This window comes from Pogona vitticeps, chromosome 3 (genome assembly GCF_051106095.1).
Source record: "Pogona vitticeps strain Pit_001003342236 chromosome 3, PviZW2.1, whole genome shotgun sequence".
Lineage (NCBI taxonomy): Eukaryota > Metazoa > Chordata > Lepidosauria > Squamata > Agamidae > Pogona > Pogona vitticeps.
The window spans coordinates 90,730,575-90,756,757 of record NC_135785.1 but is presented as its reverse complement, the minus strand read 5'-3'; the positions used below and the strand labels follow the sequence as shown (position 1 = coordinate 90,756,757).

Genomic DNA, 26,183 nt, shown 5'->3' with positions numbered 1-26,183 from the left:
TACCACAATAAGGTGAGATTGGTATGAATTGGGGGAGGTGTAGCCCCAGTGCAAATCTGTGAGTCCAAAACTAGAGTAGGCTCATTAAATCAATGGAACTTACATAAGAGTTGACTTACCAAATCTCCACTGATTCTGCGGGCCTACTCTAGTTGCAGTTTACTGTTGGATTTCAACAGCGATGGGGATATTCGTATTCAAATGTCCACTCACGATTTCGCTGCCACCGCCAGCTCTGCGGGGGCTTCCTGTCATGCCATTCTCCGCAATGGGTTAGCCACTCTGTGACCTGGCAGAGAGGCTTGTCATCCCACCTCCTGCCAGGAGTGGGTAATCGATTGGGGTCAACGGCTCAGTAGAAGCCTCCATGGAGCCGGCGGCAGCAGCGAAATTGTGAGTGGACAGTCCGGCCCCATGGGGCTGGACCCTCGTTATTTCCACCTGTGCAGGGATATTCATATACAAATATGAATGCCCCGATCTCTACATGGCACTATACCTCCTCAATATGACAAACATCTTCTGGGGTGTAATTATGACTTACCACTGGATGAATAGTTGCGACAAGTGGATTTTAGTCAGCATTTCCTCTGTGCCCAAACTTGTTTGTGTCCCTCTTAACTTAGGCCTTTACTGGAATCTCTTCTAGAAGTTGGCACTGTTTTGCTGCCCTGCATATATTTTCTTGCAAATAATTATCTGGGAAAGAATGTGTTTATCCCAGCTACATCAGGCCAGGGCTAGTACAACACCCCCCCCCCTCGGTAATGTGGTAGGGAGGAAGGATCCTAATTCCCTAGCAGGAAAAATGCTGGTTTTAGTAGTTTATGTGTTTTTTTCTCTCCAAAAAATAGATGTATGGCCAACCTTTCAGGATAAAAAAATCTTCCCAGAGCAACTTGTTGCCTTTCCTCCAGTTAACCTGAAATGTTACACGTGATTTTTCTCCACACTTTATTCCTGACAATAGTTAACTTAGTTAACTGCAAGTTAGCTTAGGCTGAGATAGAGTGACGTGGCCTGTCATCCAGTGAGTGTCACGGATGAAACTGGTTATCTCAAATCTCAGACCAGTGCTCTTACCTCTGCAGTGCCCTAGCATATAAATGCTCATTTTTGCTTATTGATCAGGCCAGGGTTGCAGAAGAGTGTGGTTTGGATTTACAGTAGGGCAGAAATATTATTGTAGACGGAATCAAAGAGGCAAGCCCCAACCATTCCCATTGTATCTCCACTGCTGTACCTTTGAACTTCTTCATAGGAATCAAAAATATGTGGGGCGGGGGATAAAGAGTCTTTTTGAATACAGTTTATGAACAGTCACAACCTACGTACTTAGAATAACATTGTGTCTTAAGAATGCTTACTTGAATTAGCCATCAAAATTAATAGAACCTGCTTCCAAAGAATGCAGTTTTTCAGACTGTTCTGTTCATGAAAAAGAGATATGGAATGTTAAGAGGGAGTCACTATCACTGAAAACTAGACACCAGTGCATGGGAAGAAGATGCCCCCAGGTATCCAGTTAAATAAAATGTGATGTGTTGGAACATAATACATGGTTTCTGTGGAAAACCTATCTTTCTCTTTTCTACTTGTTCTCTGCTTTCCTCTTTTGTTGTAGACTTGGCTGATTGCAAACTAATGACCTTCCCCGTTGCCCTTTACAAAGTCATGAGGCACGTCTCTGAAGGCATTCATCTCATCACTCTAGCCAATAATGAGCTGAAAGCTGTGACCAGCAAGTTCATCATCACCTTTAGCCAGCTGAGAGGTAGGTATGCGTCTTTGAAGATAACTGTAGAAACAAAGAGACAGTGTTACCACAATTTTCCTTAGACATGTTAGTCCATAATTTAGACTTCTCTGTTATTTTCCTGTACTGCATATATTGATGGATACTACTTCAATGATCTTAATCTTTGAACTACAGAGCTGGAAGGGATCTTGTGGATTGTCGAGTCCAGTCCCTGTCAAGAAGACTCAGTGGGGAATCAGACTCCTAACCTCTGGCTCTGCAGCCAAACCAAACAATCCCTAAAATTAATAATAAAAAATAGTAGCATATTACAGGCTATATACCTAAATCCTGCAAGACAGCCATTGTAGTCCCATTTTATAAGAAGGGCAACAGGGAGGACCCGTCCAATTACAGGCCAATTAGTTTGCTAAATATCAGAAGCAAACTCTATGCAAGGCACCTTCTGGATAAATTTTTGGTTTGGCTTGAGCAAGAGAAGGTCATAGTGGCAGAACAAGCAGGTTTTAGGCCAGGAAGATCTACAATAGATCAATGCCTAGTTATTCAACATCACATTGAGAAATATTCCTCTAGGGGTAAAACCTCCCTTTATGCAGCATTTGTTGATTTTAAATCGGCATTTGACTCCTTATCTAGACTGCGACTCTGGGATAAACTGACAAAGTCCTCTATAGACAGAAGAATTCTGTGTCTTATGAGGGTCTTATACGAAGAAACATACCTAAGAGTTAGATGCGGTAGACAAGGATACCTTACAGAACCTATCCAAACTTATAGAGGAGGAGTCAGGCAAGGCTGTCTATCAGCCCCAGCTTTATTTATTTTTTTATAGAAATAACTTACCTAGCTGGCTCAATAACCCCGACCTCCACCCTCCCAGACTTGCTAATAGACCTACATCAACATTACTGTACGCCAGTGACACCGTGATCCTCTCTAGAACTCCTGTCGGCCTAAGGAGGGCTTTGCAGAAACTGTCCTTATACTGTATTGTGAAACTGAATTTCTAACAATAATCTGTCAGAAAACCAGGATAGTTGCCTTTGGGTGCAAACCAAAGACAAGGGTTTGGTCAATTAAGGTCACCGTATTGAGCAAGTTAATAACTTCAAATACTTAGGGGTAATTCTACAAACCACAGGCTCAAGGGTTCAACATACAGTGGGGTCTCTACTTAAGAACGTCTCTACTTAAGAACAATCCAACTTAAGAACAGCTCCATTTGCTAAATTTTGCTTCTACTTGAGAACAGAAATCCAAGATAAGAACAGGAAAAAAAAAACCTTTCCTGCTCTTTTTTTAACCTTAGGTCATCTTAGGTTAAAAAAAATTCTCCCCCTAGTGGTAGAGTACGTATTAACCAGCATTGCATTAGTTCCTATGGGAACTAATGCTTCAGTGTACGAACACATCTCTACATAACAAAAAAACAGCCAGAATGGATTAATTGGTTTTCAGTCCATTCCTATGGGAAATTTTGCTTCAACTTAAGAATGTTTCAACTTAAGAACACCATTCCAAAATGGATTAAGTTCTTAAGTAGAGGTTTCACTGTAGTTTCTATGGATGGAAAAGAGCAGATACGGATTAAATGGTTTTCAGTGCGTTCCTATGGGAAATGCAGATTCAACGTAAGAACTTTTCAACTTGAGAACAACCTTCCAATACGGATTAAGTTCTTAAGTAGAGACCCCACTGTAGTAAGTATGCGACTGATCAAAGAGAAAGGACCGCAATTAGTATAGCAAAGTTTCACCGCTCTCAGGGCGGATTCTTTTTTCCTGCAGTTCTTAAACTCAGTAAGGCTAAGAGGCTGGCACAACTGCTATATGGTTCATTTTTGGGGCCACCTAGTTCATGTTTTGCACCCCAAGAAAGGGTACAATCTAAATTCTTAAGAACCAACCTTCAGGTCCCCAGATATGTCTCAAATGCAAGGAAAGGATTGGAGACAGGTCTCCTAAGAGTCGAGGCCTGGGTTTGTATCCTGTCTATATATACATGGCTAAAGGGACACAACAACCCCCAAGGCCGCCTGCCCTTGATTTTCTATGATAATTTCCAATCCAACTGAGTAAAGGCTGTCCAGAGCCATTTGATGAAAATCAGTCTATCTCCACAAGTGCTGCTGTCGTACCAAATGAGGCAAGGAAATTAGCCAAACAAAGAATTGAGGATATAGAACACCAAGCTGATTTTGCTAGTGTACAGAATCTGCTGTTAAGGGCCTACATTAAGAAACCCATGGAACCGGCAGACTATCTAACACTCTTAGAAGTGAAAGAATTTAGAAGAGCTTTTACACTAGCAAGATGTTCTGCCCTTCCCTCTGCCGTCCTCAAAGGGAAATACAGGAACCTGCCATGCAGAAAGGCTTTGCAACACATGTTTTTTACCTGTCCCCACTAAGAGATTGCATGTAACCAGATTATTTTTCCACTGATTAAAAAGAAAACCCAAGTTATACAGAAGAAAGTAGACTCCTGTTTCTTCTCTCAGATAAAGACCCTAAGATTACCTATTGTGTTGCAAGTTTCTGCATGGCGGTACTTAGTTTCCAGAAATCAAAGTTTAAATTTTAGATGTGTAGATTCTAAATGGTTTTAAATTGTGGATTTTAAATGGATTTAAATTGCAAGATTTTAAATGGATTTTAAACTAAGAGGTAATTTTGTATGTTTTTATGCTAGAAAGGTTGAAACTGTAATTGTTTTTGTTTAATTGGTCTAAGAACTGTAAACAAGTAGTAGCATTCAAATCGTAAAGCCTCTTATTAGTGAATGGGTGAGTCTAACTAAGGGTGTGATCGGATGGCAGGAAAGACAAGCATTTGAGTGCACCAGAAAAGTTTGTTTTGTAGGGAGTAATCTCAGTTAGAGTGAGCCTTCTTTCTATTGGAAAATCCCTCTAACCCGGACAAAGAAAGCAGTAGCTATACAGCTGGACCAAAAATGTCCAGCTTTGGTACAGATTGGTCAGACTGGAGCACAGTACATCATGTGTTTGCTGGTAAATGATCTTGCTTGTGATCTTGCCCCAATTTTCTAAAGACTGACATTACTTGTAGGAGACTGCGACTGGAGGAAGTAGAACTAGAGTGCTAATTCCTAATCCTTCAGTAGATGTTGTTATTTAGTCGCTAAGTCGTGTCTGACTCTTCATGACCCCATGGACCAGAGCACACCAGGCCCTCCTGTCTTCCACTGCCTCCCGGAATTGGGTCAAATTCATGTTGGTTGCTTTGGTGACACTGTCCAACCACCTCATCCTCTGTCATCCCCTTCTCCTCTTGCTTTCTCACTTTCCCAACTTCAGGGTCTTTTCCAGGGAGTCTTCTCTTCTCATGAGATGGCCAAAAATATTGGAGCCTCAGCTGCAGGATCTGTCCTTCCAGTGAGCACTCAGGGTTGATTTCTTTCAAAATGGATAGGTTTGTTTTCTTTGCAGTCTGAGGTTGTTGATATTTCTTACGGCAATCTTAATTCCAGCCTGGGATTCATCCAGTCCTGCCTTTTGCATGATGTATTCTGCATATAAGTTGAATAAGCAAGGAGACAATATACAGCCTTGTCGTACTCCTTTCCCAATTTTGAACCAATCAGTTGTTCCATATCCAGTTCTAACTCTTGCTTCCTGTCCCACGTATAGGTTTCTCAGGAGGTAGATAAGGTGGCACTCCCATTTCTTTAAGGATTTGCCATTCCATATAGGAATCTACGTTGTGATAAATACGGTAACTCTTTTTAAAATGACCTGAAACTCCTAAGGCTTCAGTTCTGTGCACACCTGCCTAAGAACAAGTGCTGTTCAAGAAAGACCTGTCTTCTGCAGAAACATACATGGAACAGGGCTAAAAGGGAAGGGTTGAAATATCTGCCTGCCACAGTAATGGATTTCTCATGAGACAGATAAGGTGGTCAGGCACTCCCATTTCTTTAAGAACTTGCCATAGTTTGTTGTGGTCAACACAGTCAAAGGCTTTTGTGTAGTCAGTGAAGCAGAAGTAGATGTTTTCTGGAACTCTCTGGCTTTCTCCATAATCCAGTGCATGTTAGCAATTTGGTCTTGGGTTCCTCTGCTCCTTTGAAATCCAGCTTGTACTTCTGGGAGTTCTCAGTCCACATACTGCTGACGTCTACCTTGTAGGATTTTGAGCATAACCTTGCTAGAGTGTGAAATGAGAGCAATTGTACGGTAGTTGGGACATTCTTTGGCACTTCCCTTCTTTGGGATTGGGATGTAGAGTGATCTTTTCCAATCCTCTGGCCACTGTTGAGTTTTCCAAACTTGCTGGCATATTGAGTGTAGCACCTTAACAGTATCATCTTTTAAGATTTTAAATAGTTCAACTGGAATGCCATCACCTCCACTGGCCTTGTTGTTAGCTATACTTTCTAAGGCCCACTTGACTTCACTCTCCAGGATGTGTGCCTCAAGGTCAGCAACCACAGTATCTGGGTTGTCTGGGACATCCAGATCTTTCTGGTACAATTCCTCTGTGTATTCTTGCCACTTCTTCTTGGTGTCTTCTGCTTCTGTGAGGTCCCTCCCATTTTTGTCCTTTATCATTTCCATTTTTGCACAAAATGTTCCTTTAATAGCTCCAATTTTCTTGAACAGATCTCTGGTTTTTCCCTTTCTATTATTTTTCTCTAATTCTTTGCACTGTTGATTTAAGAAGGCCCTCTTTTCTCTCCTTGCTGTTCTTGGGAAGTCGGCATTCAATTTTCTGTACCTTTCCCTATCTCCCTTCCATTTTGTTTCCCTTCTCTTCTCTGCTGTTTGTAAGGCCTTGTTGGACAGCCACTTTACTTTCTTGCATTTCCTTTTCTTTCGGATGGTTTTTGTTGCTGCCTCCTGTACAGTGTTACGGGCCTCCATCCATAGTTCTTCAGGCACTCTCTCCACCAAATCTAGTTCCTTAAATCTTTTCTTCACTTCCACTGTGTATTCATAAGGCATTTGGTTTAGATTATACCTGACTAGCCCAGTGGTTTTTCCTACTCTCTTCAGTTGAAGCTTGAGTTTTGCTATCAGAAGCTGATGATCAGAGCCACAGTCAGCTCCAGGTCTTGTTTTTGCTGGCTGTATAATAGAGTTTCTCCATTGTTGGAGTTATGAAATGAGAAGGCTGATGGGCTTTGTGATCACAAGTAATTAGGATAGCAAATAGTCTCTTAGAGATAGCAGTTAAAGAAGTCAGCCACACAGAGGGATGTCTGCCAGCAGGGCTCCTGATGGGCGACTAGTAGAAGAGGCAGAATAAGACTGAAGGAATTCTGCCCTGCATCCATCTTTGCACTCCATCTTTGGCTGCAAAGAATATAATCAATCTGATTTCGGTACTGCCCATCTGGTGATGTCCATGTGTAGAATCACAATTACCCAAATGTTTAAATTGAGATGAAAGTGAAGGCAGACATGTCTTCAGTATACAGTATTTTGCCACAAAATTAGGGACTTTCGTAACATTGAGTATCTTCAGCTCTGTATGGCAACATATTGTCTGTTACCAGCATTTTGGGAATGTGTGTGATAATATTGTCTTTCTAAATTTCAATGTATTTTTGGCTTAGAAATTTAAGTATAATATTACTACAGAACACAGAATTGATATCTTATGCTGAAGCGTGGATAAATGGTCATATGGCAGAATTAATTTCCTGCCCAAGTTCCAAGGACTGAAATGAATTTTTCTACTATGGCCAAGTTGCTGACAGGTAATGAAAGAGAGAGGACTTGCAGAATATATGGAATATCGGAAAATTAATAAAGAAACTTTATTTGTATTTACTGGACTGTAATCAGACTGCCATGTGTAAATAAAATGAACATTAGTGAAAAATGACATAGCTAAAGAGTGAATAATGAAAATGTCAGGTAAGTCTTGATTTGGATTAACAGGAGCATAAGAAACCAAACCACACATATTGATAAATGGGTTTTAGCAGAAAAGAGGGAAAGTATTAAATAGCTGATGTAATAATTATTCAGAGCCTTGAAATCCATGGGGAGATTAGGGCATATTTATAGTGGTAATCATAAAAGCTTAGGTAGGGAATAGTAATGTTCTATAGAAATGATAGTATTTTGGAAAATAGCATCTCTGTAGCTGTGGTTTCCTAAATGTTTAAAATTAATAATTGATTTACTGAAACGACATCTAGACTGACATTCCAAAACAAGGTGATTTTTAAAATCATCCCCAAGTCAAAGAGCGTAATAATTGATAACGTATTTCTATGAATATTGGATACTAGTATGGTGTGGTGGCTGACAGAGGAATCAGGAAATTTAATCTTAACCCCCACTGCTAAAGTCATTAGATAGCCAAAGAGACAAGCTGTCTTGTATATGCAGATTAGATGACAAAGGTTTAATTCCTTCCTTCCTTCCTTCCTTCCTTCCTTCCTTCCTTCCTTCCTTCCATCCATCCATCCATCCATCCATCCATCCATCCATCCATCCATCTAATCTCATGAGGTTTCAGTTTTGCATGAAGGTGCTTCAGGGCTGGAAGAACTGCTTTATCCTTTACTTTTCTCAAGCAGTTTTCCTCACTTTGCCTAAATATCCATTATTCATTATTCTGCATCCATATTTATTGTAAACATTTTCATCTTCTGCCACACCAGATGAAGCCCTGCGAAATGGCTGCTAATGTGAATACATTTGGGTCACAGCCAAATAAACTTGGCATTTAAAATGGACTTTGTGCCAATATAGCAAGAAAAGCTTCATTTTGGTTGTTCAGAGACTGCAATCCAGTTTTATGTAACTTCTCCTTGAGTGTTTTCAGTTCTTAATTCTTTTTTTAAGGGAACATCATTTCAGACACGATCTTTACTTAAAATTAAAGGTGAAACAAACTGTCAGATAACAGTTTTGATTCTTAGTAGGAACAGAATGCATTTTACTAAAAGATTGTGTTGTAATACTCAGTACTTCAGGGAGTTTTATATATTCTGTCTCTTCTAATCGTTCCTGATTTCTCTGAGAGAACTTCTTGAGAGATATTGTGGTAGAAAAGTCACTGTTTAGCTCTTCAGTGGAAGGAAGGGATGGCTGTGAAATGCAGATAACTTTCTATTCTGTTTACTAAACCACTTGCAATTCAGTTATTGGAGGAAACTAATGAGTGTTAATCTGTCATCAAGCTAACTTCCATTGGCCTGTCAATTTGTGTTTACACTTAGTTGCCATTATTTGCATATACACTGGGGCCACTTTGAGTGGGAGTTTAGGAAAAGAGAGAGAGCTAATGATTTGTTAAAATTTATAGGGAAGGCCAAGGGAGGAACAGAATAATGCTTGAAAATGACTGTTTGGAATTATTGGGTCTTCAGAATTGTGGCACTTCATTTATTTGGCTGCTCCGATTTCAGCAGGCACTCCGTGTAGGGATCCCGTTTGTTTCCATGAATGAATGACCTAAAAGTCTGAGGGTCCCCCCCCCCCCAAGAGGAGTAGCTATGTTTATTGCAGGCAACCATCACCACCACAGAAAAGTATACTGCAGCTAAGAGATAAATATATTGATTTTTGCATAAGCCTTTGTGGTCTACATTTTGATTCTGCAGATGCATAAAATACTGTCCTTACTTGTTAAGTATCTATATTTAGATATAGAAGAGGTGTATACAAGATAAGCAAACATTACATTTTAGATGACACTCTCTGTCTGTCTGTCTGTCTGTCTAGCTGCCTCTCTCTCTCTCTCTCTCTCTCTCTCTCTCTCTCTGTCTGTCTAGCTGTCTGTCTATCTATCTATCTATCTATCTATCTATCTATCTATCTATCTATCTATCTATCTATCTATCTATCTATCTATCTATCTATCTATCTATCTATCTATCTATCTATCTATCTATCTATCTATCTATCTATCTATCTATCTATCTATCTATCTATCTATCTAAAGATAAAATAATTAAAATACAATTAAAAATGCAGTGCTCTAAAAATTGCCATCCCAACCAACAATTGATATTATTTCAGTAAAAAACCTTCTGGAACAGAAAGGTTTTGCCCTGGTGCTGAAACGTCATCATCATCGGCGCCAGTGGAATCTCCCTCGGGATGACGTTCCATAGTCTGGGGGCAGCTAACAATAAAAAACAAAACAAAAACCAATAGTAATATAGTTCAAGATGGGGGGAAAATATTCAAGTGATGACAGGAGGGAAAGCCTGCCTAAAGAGCCAGGTCTTAAGTTTGCTCTTAAAAACATCCTATGTTTGTATGCACATTAAAAAATTGAAATTTAAAATGTCAAAGTCAACATTTTTATTTCTCTAAAATATAGCAATGAGTCAGGATTCAGAACTATCATGACTTTATAAGTGCAATTTAAGTTGTGAACTGCCATCCAACCAGAATCTAATCAGCAAAGTATGTAACTTGCTAATCAACAGCCATACTTCCCAGCAGTCTTTTGACTGTGCATGAAAAACATATGACCAGGTCTGGCACCATCCATTTGGTTAAGCAAAGCCATGAAAGCACTAGTCCAACAACCTAGGAAGAAGTCTGTCTTCAAAGGGGGGGGGGGGAAGTGTGGTTCTGTGCTTCTAGAAATCTGATAAAACCCCTGATAACCACAGTATTACTACTACAGCCTATTTTCTTGGGCACTACTAAGATTTTAGTTTTCTGTGCATTTCTGAATGGAGGTACACTGCCATTTACAATTTTCTAAAATATAAAATTGCAGCTATCAGCCACCCAGGGCCTTAAAAGAGGGATGGAACATAATGGAGGCAAATGACCCATCCTGTTGAAAGGCTATTTGTTGATTTAACAGATCAGGATGGTCAGCTGGTAGCTTCTTCCGGATAAAGTAGTGGCAGGAGATAGTCTTCTAATTGCTGAGAATTCTGATCTAGCTTTAGAATGAGACACGAATCAGTAACAGGTGACTCTCCAGCTGACAGAAAGGGGAGAGAAACAGCAAATTGCTTTGTGCAGTTTGTACATAGAGGCAGAAACTGCTGAGAGTTTTGCAAATGGAATTAGTGGGAATCTGAAGTGTGTTCTTGGTGGGATGGGAGTGGTGTTACTGCTCTGTAAATTGCTTTTTGTGAATCTGACAGAAGGTGCGTTGGGCTGTCGTCTTGTAGAAATATGTTTGCTTCTTCTTTACTTTTGTATCTAAAGAGAGTAAAATATACAAAGAAACTCCAGTATGCTTTCATCCAGCAAAATGCTTCAGGGTTTGGCTTCTTTGGGGTTTTTTGTACTGCTTGTAGAAGTGGAAATGTGTATAACAGTGTAAATGTTAAAGATAAACAATCTGTAGAGCAATTAAATCCATGCAAGTTTGTTTGCAATTTGAAAGCTCTTAAGTGCTCTTGAGGTGGAAAAGAAACGATACACCAGGGATGCCAGGAATATTTATTGTTACTTTTTATATCATGTATATCTGTTCCAACAGTCAGCTTAAGAGAGTTTTACCAAACTTTAAATTAGAGGTCAATCAATATCTCTCAGCAGTTGTGACGCATTTTGTTTTATTGTCAGCATCCTTTTATTCCCCGAGAGACTGTGGCAAGAGCTGGCAATGAGCAACTCCTTCATTCTGCCTTGGTAATGAGTGGCTATCTTGAAAACTTTGATCAATAAATAGATGTGTTTGGTGGCAGTGTTTTATTGCAAGTTTGTGGCAAAAACAAGACTTAATAGAAGGAGCAATGATTGGTATCTCATTTGAATTCAGTATTTTTCTGTCTCCTGGTGCATGGAGGAGACATTTTAATACAATTTAATAACCAGGCTAATAAAACAGTGTTTTATAGTTTTATTTTTTCACTTACCTTTGCCTTGCTAGATAGATTTAAGGATCCACATGTGCACATTATGAAAAATCTTGTGCTTTTGAAACAAACCTATGCTGTATGAGGCAACATACAACTTTTTTTAAAGTTAGACCATCCCTTCCACAATTTCAAAAGGGGTGATTTTGAATGACAAAAGGTTGTTTGAAAAGAATCCACTCACCCTCCATCTCTTCACCATTGCAGCTCCCCAATAGTGCTTTGTTAAATTTAAAAGAATTGTTCCCCAACTTAAAATAATGTCTAATCTACCTCCTTATATATTCGGGTTAAAAGATAATTGTAATTTTTTTCCATATTGACATCAACATGTTGGGGAGGCTTCCTCCCACCCCCACCCCCAACATGGAGATGGCATGACTGGAGTTGAACTGCAAGGCCAACTCCAGCCATGCCTTCCCAGTCTGATGGAGATGCACTGAGTATGAGCTTGGTTTGGAACTACCAGGAGGAATGTTTAGCTCCATAAAAGGTTGACTCAGCTGTAGGGGTTTCCTTGGGGATAAAATTTCTCCTCAAATAAAGGTCCTCTTCCCAAGGAGAATAAATGTTGGGGTTAGAATGCTGGGTGACCAGTTTAATACGAGATGAGGTGTAAGCAACTCAGGTTTGTTTTTTGTTTGTTTGTTTGTTTGTTTTAAAGCAACCTCAGTTCTGGCTGAGGACACAATTTACATAGTGGGGAAAATATGGGTTGATCCTCTGTGATTTGCACCCTTGGAAATCATGTTTCCTTTGGTGAACTCACTGTAGTTGTCCACATTTGCAGGAGTCAGCAGGGGAAGAAGCCGAGAGCTTATTTGGCACAGAGCTCCAACAGCAGAAGCTGTTTGGAAACAAGGAATACTTGGTTGAGGAGAACTGACACCTCTGCAGGCACCCCTTTGATTTGGGACTTCTTCCCTGACTTTGCTTTGTTATTCTTATTGCCTGGCTGATCTATTTATGGTGTGCTTGTGAAGTACCAGCAGCGGGGTGAATTCAGATTAAATTGAATGTAGCGGGGTGAATTCAAATTAAATTGAATTGATTTATACCATGATTTAAATTACTGTTCAGAATGGCTTAATTTAATCATACAATGTTTGCCTCCTGTTTACTACAGTACATATTTTTCACAGTCTCCTTTCCCAAGTTGAGTTCACCTCTAATAATTCCTTTTTTTTTTTTTTTTTTGCTGACTTCAGTAGCTGAAACTACACTCTAAGTTTATAGCAAGCAGAGGACTCACATTATTAAATCCAAACTCCTGCCCCAGGAGTTTTTCAAACTGAGTTAGAAAACAAGGCTGAGATCAGGTCTGTTATTCCTCATCCTCATATATCGCTGTAGACAACTTTATGTCTGTGGAGGCACAAACTCAGGGTTTGAGTTATTAGACTACATTGACAAAGAATGCAGGAAGTGTTCCGGGACTGTGACAGTCTGATTCATACGATTTTCCTTTAGCTATCTGATATAAAAGTCAATGCAAATGAGTGTGGAGTTTTCTCCCCCAAATCAGTAGTTTCTTCCTCCACTGCTGGGGCCTCTGCTTCCTTTGAATAGAATGCCTTTGCACTGATGTGAGAGGCAATCAGCAGGGAAACTGGCTGCCATTTGAACCCTCTATACATGGTGCCTGGGTCTGCTTTTATTTTCTCTTCCCAATCCCTTCCTTCCTTCTCCTTGCTGATCTAGTGCCAGGGCTGATGGCCAACCAAAGGAGGGGGGGAAAGAGGAGAAGAAGTTTTGAAGCAGCTCTGCTCTAACTATGACACCTGCAAATCCGGAAAGCCAGAGCAGAGCTACCTTAAGAATCTGGAAAAGAATCTGAAGTGAAAATTTATTCCCCTCTCTCTGCCAGTTCCTTGCTTTTCTTTTCCCTCTTTGGTAATTTAGCTATCCTAGTGCTAGAATAGCAAGCCTTGAAAAGCAAAGAGAAGAGAAAAGGAAAATAAAATAAAAGAGGGAAACAAATGAATCCAGACACCAAGTGTGGTGAAGAAAGGATTGACATTATCAACAAGCTGCAAACAAGGCTAATTTTCTCTCCTCTGCTGATTCTTGTGTGGTTGGCTGAAGCAAGTTAATCCCAGGTGAATATGACTATCTAGGTGTGGCTTCACACGAGATCTCTTCACATTTTTCCTGCAGTGTAGTTGCACCCTCTGTCTGAGATCCACAAAGTTTTCTACCAGGCTGAATAGGAGGAGAGGTGGAAAGGTTAATTTAAAAAACACATAAAAGCCTCTGGAACCCCATAATATTCAGGCACCAATCTGGTAGGACTCTACATACAAAAACTTTTTAAAAAAATCTTATTACTGTATTGTCTCATAATGTGGAATTAGAATTTATCATTTCTATCCAGTTTAAAACTATCATCATATATAAGGGTTGTTTAAAATATAAAAGTGTTTTAGCAATGAAAATGTTACCATCTGATTTAAATTAAAAATCATTTAAATTAAAATACGCTTTAAAGAAAAGAATTGATTCTCATCTACTCTGAGCACTGGCAGTGCATAGTTGAATAGGGGCACTCTATGTAGTCTTCCCATTCAGCCTACTAATATCCCTAATTTCCCCATTTATTTAAGGGATTGCTTTAGAGTTCCTGCTAGTGTTTATCATTTCTTTTCCTAGACAGACTGATAATTGAAATTAAGTGCTGATTCTGTATTGTCTCTCTTAACAAATACAGTTGCCTGGGGCAGCAGTTGTAAATGTGATCATAAACCCCATGTACCTTTAGAGTTTTGCCCAGGAATCTCTGAATCCTTCAGTTCCTTTTCCTCAGGTTGGGGAAAACCTGAGAAGGTAACTAGAGGTGGGGATCTAACAAACTCCCAAAGTGGTGGTTGTGCTTCTTTTCTTTTCTCTGCTACCCCCCCCCCAAAAAAAAATACTATTTTAATCATTTGGTCAAGAGCACACAAAACCCAGTAAATGCAAAAGAATAGAAGTCAAAATGCAAAATCATAGAAAAACAATTCACACAAAGTGTTCAGGCTTAAGCATGAAATCTTGAACACTTAGAAATATAACAAAATCTCAAGCTATCCTACCCTGGCTACCTTACTGCTGAATGAATGAAGCCTCGCAGTGGGGAGAGAATGCAAAGCCTGTTGACTTTCTGTCTCCTTCAGCTCAGCCTGCTTTCTCCAAGACAATACCCTAACATCTTTCATAGGTTACGTAAATGACTAAGACTACAGGTTTGCTGCTTCCTGGGGTCCTAATCCACTTCCCCCCTTTCTTTTGATAAAGACAGATAATTAATAATCCTGAATGTCTTTTCTCCCTTGTTTACCCTGTCTGCCTTGAGGTCAGGAAATCGAGGTCTAGTCTGCATATTAAAGAGTCTCTTAATGATGCCCTGCCCTGAGATTCCAAGTAAAGTGTTATTTAAAATGGGGTTCTTACTTTTCTCTGCCATTTGCCCAAATCAAAAATTTTACAATCATTTGCCCATATCAAACATCTTACAAAGATTTGTCCATATCAAACACCTTGCAAACACCATTCAAATTAATAAACACTCACAGTTCTTGTTTCTTATATCCCAGTTTCCCAACACATGCACACCATAATGTGTTAAAAGGATCTACACTGTATTATCTAGCTTTCAAACATAGGTGCATTCAGTACACTGCATTTGTTTAGTATTTTTTTGGTGACAAAATTCAAAAAGTTCTTGATAGGGTTGTGCACTGGACTGAAAACAACAGAATGAAATTTAGCAGGGATAAGTAAAAAGATCTACACCTGATGGTGGGGAACCAAATGCACAGTTACAAGATGGAAGATACTTGGCTTAATAATACTACAAGCGAGAAGAATTTTGGAATTGTTGCAGAAAACAAGTTGAATAGGAGTTATCAGTGTGATATGGCAGCAAAAGAGAATAATGTTATTTTAGACAGCATGAATGGAAGTATAGTCTCCATCCTGTGAAGTACTAGTTCCTCTCTATTTGGCACTGGGTAGGCCTCATCTTGAATACTGTGTCCAGTTCTGGACACTGCACTTTAAGAAGGATGCAGACAGACTGGAACAAGCTTAGAGGAGGGCAGAAAGGATCACCAGGACTGGAAGCCAAGTCCTATGAGGAACAATTGAGAGAACTGGGCATGTTTAGTTTTGAAGGGGAAAAACTGAGGAGATATGATAGCACTTTCAAATACCAGAAAGATTGTCAAACAGAAGAGGGACAAGATCTGTTCTTGATCATCACAGAGGGCAGGACATGTAATAATGGGCTCAAGTTACAGGAAGCCAGATTTCAGTTGAATATCGGGGAAAAATTCTTAACTGTTAAGAGTAATATAGCAATGGAACCAATTACTTTTGGGAAGTGGTGAGCTCTCCAGCACTGGAGGCATTCAAGAGAAAGTTAGACAACCATCTGTCAGATACAGTTCGATTTGAATTCCTGCATTGAGCAGGGGGTTGGACTGGATGGCTTTATAGGTGCTTTCCAGCTCAATGATTCTATGATACCATATAGCATAAGGTTTTCCCTGCACCAGCCTACCCACACATATTCCTTCTGTGTTGCCCATGAGTAAAACAATCTTAAAACACTTGAGAAGTGCAGAAGAATTTCAGTGTTTTCCACAAGAGGGCAACATTGGTGTCTGCACTACAATTCTTAGTTTGTTTTAGAAGCAATCCAGTGGTGCTTGAAGTGGAAGGATCAGCTGAGAGGGCACTGTTGTTGCATGGGAGATGCTAGATTGTGTTCACACTTACTATATTCTTCAAGGAGGCTTCTTTTGTGTCCCCTGCAGTACAGTCGGTGATAGAATTTAGAAACAGCTGTGAGAGCGAAAGGATTTCATGACACCCTCAGGGAGATGCAGAGGAGTAGGTGTTAATGATCAGTGATTGAAATTTATACAATATGTTTTCATCTAGAAAAGAAGAGAACCAAAACAGACCCACACAGAAGGCAAACAATAACTGCCTCAGGCTGAGTTCTTACAAATGGCAGATGATGTGGTAAACTTGTGTCTTGATTGTGCTGCTTGAAATTACCAAGTAGAAGCTGAGATGATGGGAAGTTCTTCCACTAAAAAAACAACAGACTGAAAAATGGAAATTAGGTATGGCTGGGGAAAAGCTAGGGTTGCTGACATTTAGCTCAGCAGTAGAGCACTTGTTCAAGGTTAAATCATTGGCATCTCCAGATCAGGCTGGGAAAGACTTGTATTGTAAAACATTTGAGAGATGCTGCCAGTACACATAAAAAAAAACTTGGTGGACCAACTTACAGGAAGGCAGTTTTCTATATTTCTTTTTTTTTCTATATGCAGAGAATTGTTATTGTCTTGTCTGGAATACCAGAATTAGATTGTACTGATGTAATTCTACATTTTTGATTATGAATAAGTGAAATGAAGGTGTTTTTTTTTTTTTTGGTAGTTGAACTTTCATGCTTCATGCTAGATTTTTAGCATACAGGTGGTCACGCAGTTACAAAATGCATTCCCAGGAAATGATACTCTTTTGTATCCGACAACGAAGGCTTAACCTTTGATCTGTTTTCCTGCTTCACTAAAACATTCATCAGCAAATTAACAGATTTCCAGATTGTACCTCCTTTGGTCTTTATCTTGGTGACAAACCTTGACATCAAAGACTTTTAAGTCTGTAGAAAACTTTCTCATGTAAAAGAATATTGCAAAAGAATTACAGGGGAATGAAGAAACTGATCTGCTGTCAAACTATGTAGAAATTATTTAATTTCATGTGCTTTTAAAGCCAAACAGCATTCTTCTGAATGTCTGTTTTGATGGTCTCAGGGACTTCAGACTTTTTACTTCCTATCTTTTTGTTCTGGCCCATCAAAACAGGATTGAATGTAAGTTTGGGGAGAGCTGGCAACCAACAAAGGGCCCTGCCTTTAAAAATACTGAATAGAGGCTCAGCATCCTTATTTCCCAATGCCATCAGTGTTCTACTGCCAGTGTTAAGTTACATGGAATTCATTGAATAATATGTCACAAAAAAGTGACAGAATCGGGTATGGTACTATACAGTATCCCTTGGAATAATCACATAATGTCTTGGTTAGCATTCTTTAACTGTTACAATTAGTGCTTGGATACAGCAGTGGACTGAAGGTAAACAAACTAACTGATTATCTGGAGCAGGGGTGAGCAATTAATTTCTATAGGGGGCCACATGAAAAATCTGAACTGTGTTTGGGGGCCGAACCAACTTTATTTAGGCCCCCATTAGGTGGGTAGTAATAGGACCCCAATTTGTGGGTAGTAATAGACCCCCAATGGGTGAGGCCCTGCAGTGAACGAACTAAAAGGCTGACATAGTTAACTCCCTAAACCTTTTAGGGAGTTAATGATGTGAGTGTTGTAATTCATTCACCGCGGGGGGGAGGGAACCCCCGACACTGAGTTAACTCACCTGTCCTCCGTTCCCCTGCAGCCTTCCTCTCCAACTGTCTTCTATCCCGCGCAGGTGACATGATGTGCCATCACGTCGCCTGCACAAGGATCGCTTCCGGCCTCTTGAGCCACAGGCTCCACAGCCTGCGGCTCAAGAGTAACAGTAAAAACTCACAAGATCCCAGCGTCGGATCTTGCGAGTTTTGCTTACTGCCGTGCTGGGTGACCGGAGCCAGAGCTCCGCCTCAGTCAGTGGCGCTGGGCGGGCCAGACAGGAACGGTGACAGGTGGGCCAGACTGGAGCGGCGACCGGCGAGCCGGACAGGAGCGGCTAGCGGGCCGTATGTGGCCTGTGGACCACACTTTGCCCAGGTCTGATCTAGAGGAAGCAGAATTATTAGTTAAAGTTTCATCCATTTGAATAAATAGTGTTTGACACGTTGCCCCCTCTGTAAAAGAAGATGCTTTTTCATTTGAGGGGCTTATTGCTTAGTGCAATAATCAGGATGGCTGATTGATCCAGTACAATTATCAGAGGTCAAAATGTGATGTGTGACTGAAAACCTTTGGCAGCTTTGAGTTTGGCAACGTCCTCTGAGACATGTGGGCCATGGCTGCTTAAGCTCTACTAACCATCAGTTTAAACCATTGGAGTGTGCTGCTTTCAAATATGGTTTAGAAACTTGCAGCTGCTCATAAAATTTGAGTAAAGGAAGTTGGGGGTTCAGCCTGGAATGCCAAACTATATATTTGATCCCATGCAATGAAACCCTACCCATTTCCTGACTCTTGTTTTAAAGTACAATATATCACAGAAGTGAGTATACCCCCTCACATTTCATAAATATTTTAATATAACTTTTGATGTGATAACACTGAAGAAATGACACTTGGTGTCATGAGGTTATCTGAAGAAGATCTGGAATCTGAGGGGTTGATGACAGCTGAGGAAAATGCTGGGCAATTAGAAGCACAGACAACTGAATCACCACCAGATTCTCCTCCCCCAGTAGCCAGGGTGAGGGCTAAGCTTCGGCAAAGATTCATGACATGGTCAGAGGATCGCATGAATGCTTCCCACAGGAACATCAGGTTAACCAGTCTTGAGTTTTAACAGGATCGAAGGCTTCTAGGAGTTTGACGGCTGTTTTTGCTATATAATCTGCACCTAGAAAGCTTGGAAGCTTGTGGAAGCAACAAGTCAACACTCTGGCTCGCATCCATGCTCCTGCTTATCTTGGACCTTGTTTTCTGGATCCTTGGCTTTGGACTCTGACTTCTGACTATGGTTTGTGTTTTGGCTTTGACATTTTGGTATCTGCTTTGCATCTTCTGGACTTCTGATATTGGAGTGGCTTATTGGACTTTTGCCTGTTGAAACCCCCTGGGGACGTGACACTTGGCTACAATGTAAAGCAGTGAGTATAAAGCTTGTATAACAGTGTAAATGTGCTGTCTCCTCAAAATAACACAATACACAGTCATTAATGTCTAAACCGCTGGCAACAAAAGTGATTACACCCTTAAGTGACAATGTCAAAATTGGGCCCAAGTAGCCATTTTCCCTCCCTGGTGTCATGAGACCTGTTAGTGTCACAAGTCTCAGGTGTGCAGGGGAGCAGGTGTTATCATTCTCACACTCTCAGACTGGTCACTGGAAGTTCCACATGGCACCTCATGGTAATTAACTATCTGAGGATCTGAAAAAACAAATTGTTGCTCTACATAAAGATGGCCTAGGCTATAAGACTGTCAAAACCCTAAAACTGAGCTGCAGCACAGTGGCCAAGACCGTACAGCGATTTAACAGGACAGGTTCCACTCAGAACAGGCCTCACCATGGTCGACCAAAGAAGCTGAGTGCCCGTGCTCAGCGTCATTTCCAGAGTTTGGCTTTGGGAAATAGACGTACTGTATGAGTGCTGCCAGCATTGCTGCAGAGGTTGAAGGAGTGAGGGGTCAGTGCATTTGATGCACACTGCATCAAATTGGTCTCCAGGGCTGTTGTCCCAGAAGGAAGCCTCTTCTAAAGATGATGCACAAGAAAGCCTGCATATGGTTTGTTGCAGTCAAGCAGACTAAGGACAGGGATTTCTGGAACCATGTCCTGTGGTCCGATGAGACCAAGATAAACTTATTTGGTTCAGATGGTGTCAAATGTGTGTGACAGCAACCAGGTGAGTTGTAGAAAGACAAGTATGTCATGCCTACAGTCAAGCATGGTGGTGGGAGTGTTCATGGCCTGGGGCTGCATGAGTGCTGCGGGCACTGGGGAGCTATAGTTCATTGATGGAACCATGAATGCCAACATGTCCTGTGACATACTGAAACAGAGCATGATCCCCTCCCTTCGAAGACTGGGCTGCAGGGCAGTATTCCAACATAATAACGACCCCAAACACACCTCCAAAATGACCACTGCCTCGCTAAAGAAGCTGAGGGTAAAGGTGATGGACTGGCCAAGCATGTCTCCAGATCTAAACCCTATTGAGCATCTGTGGGGCATCCTGAAATGGAAGGTGGAGGTCCACAAGGTCTCTAACATCCACCAGCTCTGTGATGTCATCATGGAGGAGTGGAAGAGGAATCTAGTGGCAGCCTGTGAAGCTCTGGTTAACTCTATGCCCAAAAGAGTTAAGGCAATGCTGGAAAATAATGGTGGCCACACAAAATATTGACACTTTGTGCCCAATGTGGACATTGTCACTGAGGGGTGTACTCAGTTTTGTTGCCAGCGGTTTAGACATTAATGGCTGTGTGTTGCGTTATTTTGAGGGGACAGCACATTTACACTGTTATACATGCTGTATACTCACTGCTTTACATTGTAGCCAAGTGTCATTTCTTCACTGTTGTCATATGAAAAGATATACTAAAATATGTATGGAATTTGAGGGGGTGTACTCACTTCTGTGATATACTGTACTGTAGTTTTTTAAAAAATTAAATAAGGAGAAGCAGGAGCCCTTTGCAGGCACCATGTGAATTGTCTAGGGGCATAGGAACACCTGCAGGTTGGGGGAGGGCCAGAATAAAAGGCAGCTGAGTAAGCCTGGAGAAATTCCTCTTATTGTGCTTTTCTTTGCAGGGAAGCTTCAAAAAGAACTTAGGAGAGGAGTGACTGCCGCCCACTACCTCTGCTGGGGTCCTGCTGGATCATTTATCTGCAGGAATGAGCCGAAGAGAGAGGGGTCCTCTCCACCCTCACACTGTTGAGTGTTCTTTCAGAAACTTGCCAGGGAAGATGCCATTCAGAATCATCCTCTCCAGGTGTTCCTGCTAGCCAAATTTGGTTCCTGCAATGCAACTTTTCTGCCTTACTCCTTAGGATCAAAGGTTTTCTTGCCCCCTGGCCTGCTGACTAGTGCCTTTGTCTGAATTTGTCTGTTAGTGTGGAAGGAGGATATGTCCATTAAGATGCACACTGTACTGCAATGAACTTCAGGAGGCTTCTTTTCTTCTTTTTCATAAAAAGGTCTGAATATGAGCAGAAGAATGTATTCTAGTTGAATGTATAATAATGAGGCATTGACTACTACAGAAGATGAAAGAACTATCCTGCTTTGCATTCTGATTATGGGCTCTCTTTCCTTGCTGTGAAACAGCAAAAGATTCTTAAAAGAGGAAGCTATAGACAGAAAAAATCTCCAGTTCTTTAGTAGCCCTTCACTAGCCTACAGTTAAATTAACTTAGGCTGTCTTCACTCAGTATGGCCAAATTACGAGTCTGCTGCTATTCTGGCGAACACTGCAGGAGAAGAGTAGAGGAATTCATTTCCTGCCTCATTCATTATTCTCTCAAGGCAAGGGAAGTTCCTTTCCCTTAGTTTTTTTTATGCCTGTGGTAGCCAACTTTGTGGGATGCAGAGGTTACAGCCCTTTAGAACTTCCTGCAAGCAGCACCTCTGCCATGTTTACTCCTGTAGTATTTTGGTGGCTGCACACTAAGTTTTCCACTAATGCAACCGTAATGCTTCTCTGGTATGGGATAGTGGCAGAGGTCTCTCCCATATTATAGAGGCCTGACAGTCTGCAGAGTATAGTGTTTCATTCCTTTCCAGAAGAAAAGGGAAAAAGATAGAGTTTATTAATTCATTTTGCATCTAGTCACCACTGCTTTCTAGTGCAGATTTTTGCTGGTAATCTAACAAAAAAGGGAGGTTACTAATATGGTCCTTGCACATTATGGATACTAACCAGAGTAGCTTCTCAGGGCATGGTCTACAGCCAGAGTGAGGAGATTCATGAAGGGCTGCACCACATGAAGACTTTTGTTTCAACTTTTAGGCAGTAGTCTTAATCTGGCTCTAAACTGTTTTTTTTTAACTAGTATTAGTATTACCTAGTGTGTCAACTAAATTTAATCTCCAACGCTTCGGATACAGAGATTCCCATGTCTCTGTGTGACTCTTGTTTCAGCTATGTAGGAGCTTATGCTTCCGCACAAGGAGATCTGGAAGTTGAGTCACAGCAACTGGACTTCTTTCTTCTTATGAAATATGTCATCCAAGTAGCTTCTTCAGTCTGAGGCGAGTTGGTAGGAGACCCCTGATATATCCTCCACTTTGGTTTCACTTCTCCCTGGTCTGAATAGGCTCCCTAGATTTTTGGACTGAGAAGATAAGTGGTTTGAGAGAGGGGTCAGGGATACCATACATGTGCATATAGAAAATCCCTCACTCAACAGGGGTGGAGGCCCTTAGATACAATCTGTCTCCTATTTATCATGCTGCCATTTCATCAGGACTGCACACCAGAAAGACCACTGTTAACAAAGGTTAACAACCCATCGCAATGGGTGGAGAAGGACTGCAGAAGTGGGATTTTCACTCACCCCCAGTCCTTTGTCCAACTAATGAGCCTATTCAGACCAGGGGGAATTTAGACCAGCAATTTGTCCAACATTGCTTGTGGTGAAGCCACATAACTAAAACAGATGTGGCAAACTTGCAGTTTCCATTTTAGGTCATTACTTCAATGCATATCCTGACACTACAAACTTTGGACAGGATAGTTTTTGGACTCTTCTCCTTCTGCTACCACTTTAAGCATGCAACAAGGAGGTCATTACAATATCTATATATTGGATCACTGACTCAGGATCTTCTCCCCTAAGTTCCTACCAGTTTTGCTGGAGTAAATCTAGGGGTCCCTGAACTTTCCTTCCAAATAATAGTTCAAATGAACTAAATCCTGTGCTTTCCTGGGGTACTGACCGATAAGCATACAATAAGTGTTGCAATTTGTGATCCCAGTCATTGGGATTTTCTGCAGTGTAAGCTCTAATCATATGCATTAGGGTCCCATTAAATTTCTCCACTGATCCATTAGTCTGGGGGTGATACGGGGAGGATGTGATGTGAGTTATGCCACAGATTTGCCACAACCTTTTCATTAATCTGGACATAAATGAAGTTTCCAAATCAGTAACTATCTTGGAAGCGAAGCCCATGCAACACATATAATTTAATAAAGCATCCGCAACTGTCTGTTTCTATATTTTGCAAGGGAATTACTTCCGGGTATCTGGTGGCATAATCAATTATTGACAAAATGAATCTATTTCCCTGTCTGGTAACTTTAGGTAAGGGTCCCTCTATGTCTAGGCCTATTTGTTGAAATGGGGTAAAGATGATTGTAAAGGGCACAACTTAGCTTTAGTTTTATCATTCCCAGTACCCTGCCTTTGACATGTGTCACTGCTTTGACAGTATAATTTAATCTGCTTCCCCATCCCAGGCCAGTAAAAATTTTGAGCTATTCTTTGCTTGGTATGTGTGATCCCTAAATGAGCAGCAAATGTGTCTGTATGTCCCCTTTCTATAATTCTTTCTCTATATTTGGAGGGTACTATTAATTGTCTGAGAATGTTCACCCCTCTCCTCATAGGATTCACTAATATTTCTCTGTACAGTAGGTCTTTTTTAACACTGTATCTTTCAGGGGTCAGGGGCCCTTCCTTAACTTGTTTAAAGCATTAATTTAAGGTAGTGTTTTCTCTTTGCTCTTTTATGAAAGACAGATTTCTAGGATTCCTCATAGAAACTAGATCAGCTTGGGTGTCACCGTTAGAGGCCTTTATCCAATCCAGTCTTATGACAAAAACAAACTTTTTAAAATATCAAGATCTATTAAAAAAGGATGGTGAACTAAAGTCTAAAGAAGAGCTAGAGTCACAGAATATATATATAGAGTGGTGGCCTAGAGCACAGCTAGAATCTAGATATACAAAAGATAAAATAGAAGGCTTCTACTTAGAGCAAACGATTTTTGACAAACTTTTATTAGGTTCAAAAGAACAAACTGTTAAGAAAATGTATAATTATATGTTGGAAATTAAGATGCAAGATGAAATGGTTAAGGAATGTATGATTAAGTGGGCACAAAATATAGGGCATAACATTGATATTGATCAATGGCTGAAAATATGGCAAAATAATATAAAGCTTACAAGATCGGTGAACTTTAAAGAGAATATATATAAGATGTTTTATAGATGGCACATGACCCCAGAAAAATTGTCAAAGATGTATACAGATGTATCAAATAAGTGTTGGAAATGTGAATCACAAGTGGGAAGCTATTATCATATGTGGTGGTCATGTGGAGTAGCGAAACAATATTGGAAAAGAGTACATGTAATGTTGGAACAAATATTGCTCTGTAAAGTGCCATTAACCCCAGAACTGTTTTTATTGAGTATGATACCTGAAAATATAGATAAGTCAAAGAATTATATAGTTATATACATAGTTACGGCAGCTAGAATTTTATATGCTAAAAATTGGAAAAGATCAACGGTACCGAAACAAGAAGATCTTATTGAAAAGATACGGGAAATAGCCGAAATGGACATTTTATCAGAAGTTATGAAGGACTATCCCTTGCAAAAGGCAACAGAAAGATGGGATCTATTTAACAAGTGGACAGAATCAACAGGCAGCTTGTGAACAGTACATATTGAAAGGAGAACTGAATCTAGAAGGCAGAAAAGAGTAAATAGAATAATTTAAAATCTTGATATGGCAATAGGTACAGAATGGATGAAAGTATGTTATTGTCTCCCCTCTTCCTCATCAATCCCAATTCCCTTTTCCTTTTTGTTATCCCTTATAAAAAATAAAAATACAAAAAAAAAAAAAGAAACTAGATCAGCTGTTTCATCTGTTTCATTCCCTACTATTATTTCAGGATTCCCCATATTTTCCTCAGTATTTTCAATTGACCTTCCCTGGGAGCGAGTTGTTACCAAAACACTCTGTACATGCTCTGATGGTCCAGGCCTATTAAACAAGGAGCAGGAATTTGATACGGCTACTATCCAATTTCCTGTCCACTCTTTATATTTTATGGGGATCTTTGCCAAGGGTAGCTCCAGCTTCAATCCATTTAATAGAAATGGTCTCATTTTCCAGCCTGTTTCTCTTGTAAATGATCCCTGGATGACACACAGTCACTTGTGAGCGTGAATCTTTGAGAGCAAGATATTTGATATTATTAACATATATCACGTCCTGAACTGCGCAGAAGATTTTGATCACATTTTATAAAATAACACTGAACTACATGAGCTATAGGTGTCTCCTCCTGCTGGCTGTCTGGCCTTTGTGTCACTGGGATTGTCATGGCAACCGATTCAGTGTTTTCCTTTGCTCCCTTCTGTTGTACATAATATACTTTCTTGGGTAGACTTCCCCCTCCTTTTTGCTGACCAACATCTCTATACTTGGTGGTCTGGCACTGAGCAATAAAATGTCATTTCTCCCCACACCTATAGCAGGTTCTAGGGACTCTTGGTTCAAAATATGGGGACTTGTCACCCTTTCCTTCAAAGCTCTTATATTTCTGTTGACTCAGCTCTGAGGGCTTGCCTTTAAAATGGATTCCAGTTGCTTGATTGCTCCTGAGGTAATCTCTGGGCCCTTTCCTTCTCTCGTCCCAAACTTTCCCGCTAATTTTTACCTCAGAGATTCTGGGGTTCCTTATATCACTTATGAAGTCAGCAGTTTTACTTGCCTCTTGTACATTTTTGGGCTTTTTGTCTCTGACTAAATATTTCAAATCCCCAGGTTGAACTGAATAAAATTGCTCTAGCCCTATTATATTTTTCATTTCTTCTAGTGATGTGACATTCTCTTGCTCTATCCATTTCTCCAAGCATCTAACCAAATTTGCCCCCAATTGAGAGTATGATTC

General features: G+C 40.4%; 1 protein-coding gene across 4 annotated transcripts in view; it reads left to right on the top strand.

Annotated features, from left to right (window-relative positions):
- LRRC20 (leucine rich repeat containing 20) overlaps positions 1-26,183 on the top strand; it is a 144,655-nt gene that overhangs the window by 24,524 nt on the left and 93,948 nt on the right. For all 4 annotated transcript variants that reach the window (XM_078391375.1, XM_020783125.3, XM_020783126.3 and 1 more), the window contains one exon: positions 1,625-1,774. In XM_078391375.1, coding sequence (XP_078247501.1) covers positions 1,625-1,774 — 150 coding nt within the window. The remainder of the gene's footprint in view (positions 1-1,624; positions 1,775-26,183) is intronic.